General features: G+C 34.1%; 1 protein-coding gene across 1 annotated transcript; it reads right to left on the bottom strand.

The window, feature by feature from the left end:
* Nucleotides 1-881: 881 nt before the first annotated feature.
* On the bottom strand, nucleotides 882-1,814 carry LOC308639093 (olfactory receptor 4P4-like; the record flags this gene model as incomplete). The annotated part of the gene is made up of 1 exon (XM_081277091.1): nucleotides 882-1,814. One exon carries the CDS (start codon nucleotides 1,812-1,814, stop codon nucleotides 882-884), a length of 933 nt encoding a protein of 310 aa, XP_081133217.1.
* Between the last annotated feature and the right edge of the window lie 766 nt (nucleotides 1,815-2,580).

Genomic DNA, 2,580 nt, shown 5'->3' with positions numbered 1-2,580 from the left:
GCCCCCATAATCTTGACCTTCCTCTTCTAATCCCCTCACTCCACCATACTGGTCACCCATCTATTCTTACAGTACTTTCCTTCCAGTTTTTTTCCCTCCAGCCTACACATATGAAGGAACACAAAATAATTTTCTCCTGAGTCTGGCATATTTTGCTCAAAATTGGCCTCCAATCACATCCATTTTCCTGAATATTACACAATTTTTTCTTCTTTATGCTTCAGTAAGACTCCATTGTACGTACATACCATATGTTCTTTAGACATTCATCAATTTATAGACACCTAGGCTGGTTCCATAGTTTGGCTATTGATAATTGTTATGAGATAAACATGAATATGCATGTATCTCTAAGGTGTGCTAAATTTAATTCTTTAAAATATTTCCCTGCCTATGGTATTTGGTTGTAGTAGAGGCACTGTAACTTAAGAGAAAGACAAAACCACTGTTTTTTATTTACATTTCATATGAAATTCTCTGGGATCTTTCATCACATAATTGATTTTAGAATGTTATCATGGAATATTGCATTGGCATTGCATCAGATAATAAACCAATAATAAGAATTATTTTAATTTCTGAAAACACTTTTAACCTCAAAATATAAAGAATGATAACAGAATTGATTATATGATAAAGTCTCCCTTCCTTTAAACCAGAATATCATGCAGGTGTACCTATATGTCTGTATCTATATTTCCTTACTTGATTTCAGTCTTACAGGTGGAATTGTCCTTTTATTGGTATTGCTTCAGTTTCTAATCTCTTGACATTTATCAACAAATGATTTTTCTTCAATAATTTGAAAACGAATAGTGCCCCTTGAATACAAGTAAAAGTTTATGGTTGCATACATTTGGTTGCACATTAAATAGTACAAATCAATTGTATTTTTCTTCTAAAAATGACTTTTGACACCAAACTTTTCTCATGGCCTTTTTCATCTCTGTGTTCCACAAGGTGTAGATGAGGGGATTGAACATAGGAGTAATAATGGTATAAAACAGAGCAAACAATTTGTCCTCAGGGAAAGTGGTAGGAGGTCTAAAGTAGGCAAATATAGAAGGTCCAAAAAATAAGATAACCACAGTGCTATGAGACCCACAAGTAGAGAGGGCTTTGAGTCTCCCCTCTGCTGAGTGATTTCTTAGTGTGAATAGAATAATGATATAAGACCCAAACAAGAGAACAAATATTACCAAGGCAATCAGTCCTGAATTGGCAACCATAAGAACACCAGTGATGTAGATGTCAGTATAGGCAACTTGCAGCAAAGGAAAAATGCCACAATAGTAGTGATCAATTTTATTGGGGCCACAGAAGGGTAACCTAATTATCATAGAGAACTGGGGAAAGGAGTGGGCAGCTCCACCAGCCCAAGCAGCCAAGATCAAGAAATTGCACTTAGTTCTGCTCATGATTATCATGTAGTGCAGAGGTTTGCAGATGGCAACGTAACAATCAAAGGCCATGGCTATCAGGATGAGTATTTCAATCAGTCCAAATAAGTACATGGCAAACACCTGCAACATGCAGTTACCATAGGAGATGGTGTTTCTTCCCACTAGCTGGTCACCAATCAGTTTGGGTGTCACACAGGACTTATAGCAGATGTCCATAGAAGATAGGTGACTGAGGAAATAGTACATGGGTTGGTGAGAAAGAGAACTGCATCCAATAGAGATGAGGATCAGAAGGTTTCCAACCAAGATGGAAAGATAACAAAATAAGAACACGAGACAAAATATTTGTATGTTATGGTCAGAAGAAAGGCCCATGAGAATGAATTCTGATACGTTCCTCTGACTTTCCATATATTGCATGCTTTGTGCAAACATTGGAGTACCTGTGGCAAAATAAATTTGGAGAAAAGCCTTTGCAATAGGATCACAATCATGTAAACACTATCATTAAATCCTGGGATCTAGTCCAACAAATCACACAAGTTAGTTAATTAATAAACCAATCTATCAATTATATTTTTCCTTGGGATTTTATAACTTATTTCTCTAATAGTTTTTAAAAAAATATTTCCAGTATTCTGTTATATTGGTAATACTAAGAACATATTTTATTGGTTTTTGAAATGTGATGATATAAAATTGCCATTTATCTAAAATAAAATGTTTACTTGTAATCATTTACAACATTTATAATTAGGAAAGAAGAATTTAGTATAATACAAAAAAAACCTGTTTTATAATTTTAACTATGTTCTTTAGTCATGATTGTGTTTTCATTTTAGGTAATATTCCCTTTCCCTAGCAGCTCTCTGAATTGTCTACAGACACATGATCAAGGAATATATTTTCATATATTGTAAAAATCGCCTTAATTGTGAGCTGTGTGATTGATGGATAATATTCCTTGAATCCCCAATGAAGACTTAGGAATTGTGGACACTGCATATTAAACAACCATCTTGGGTAACACATTAAGTTAAACTTTCAGTTCTAGCTAAATTTATTTGATTATATTAAAAGGGGAAAGTCTCAACCTGGCCCTATTCTTTCAATATCTCAGTAATACTTTATACTTTCCCTCTTATTTTTGGAGACATCAAGTCTTATCCTTGAAATT

Source organism: Spermophilus citellus (genome assembly GCF_964194105.1).
Source record: "Spermophilus citellus genome assembly, chromosome: 2".
Taxonomy (NCBI): domain Eukaryota; kingdom Metazoa; phylum Chordata; class Mammalia; order Rodentia; family Sciuridae; genus Spermophilus; species Spermophilus citellus.
Note: the sequence above shows the minus strand (reverse complement) of the source record. Positions and strands in the feature narration are given on the sequence as shown.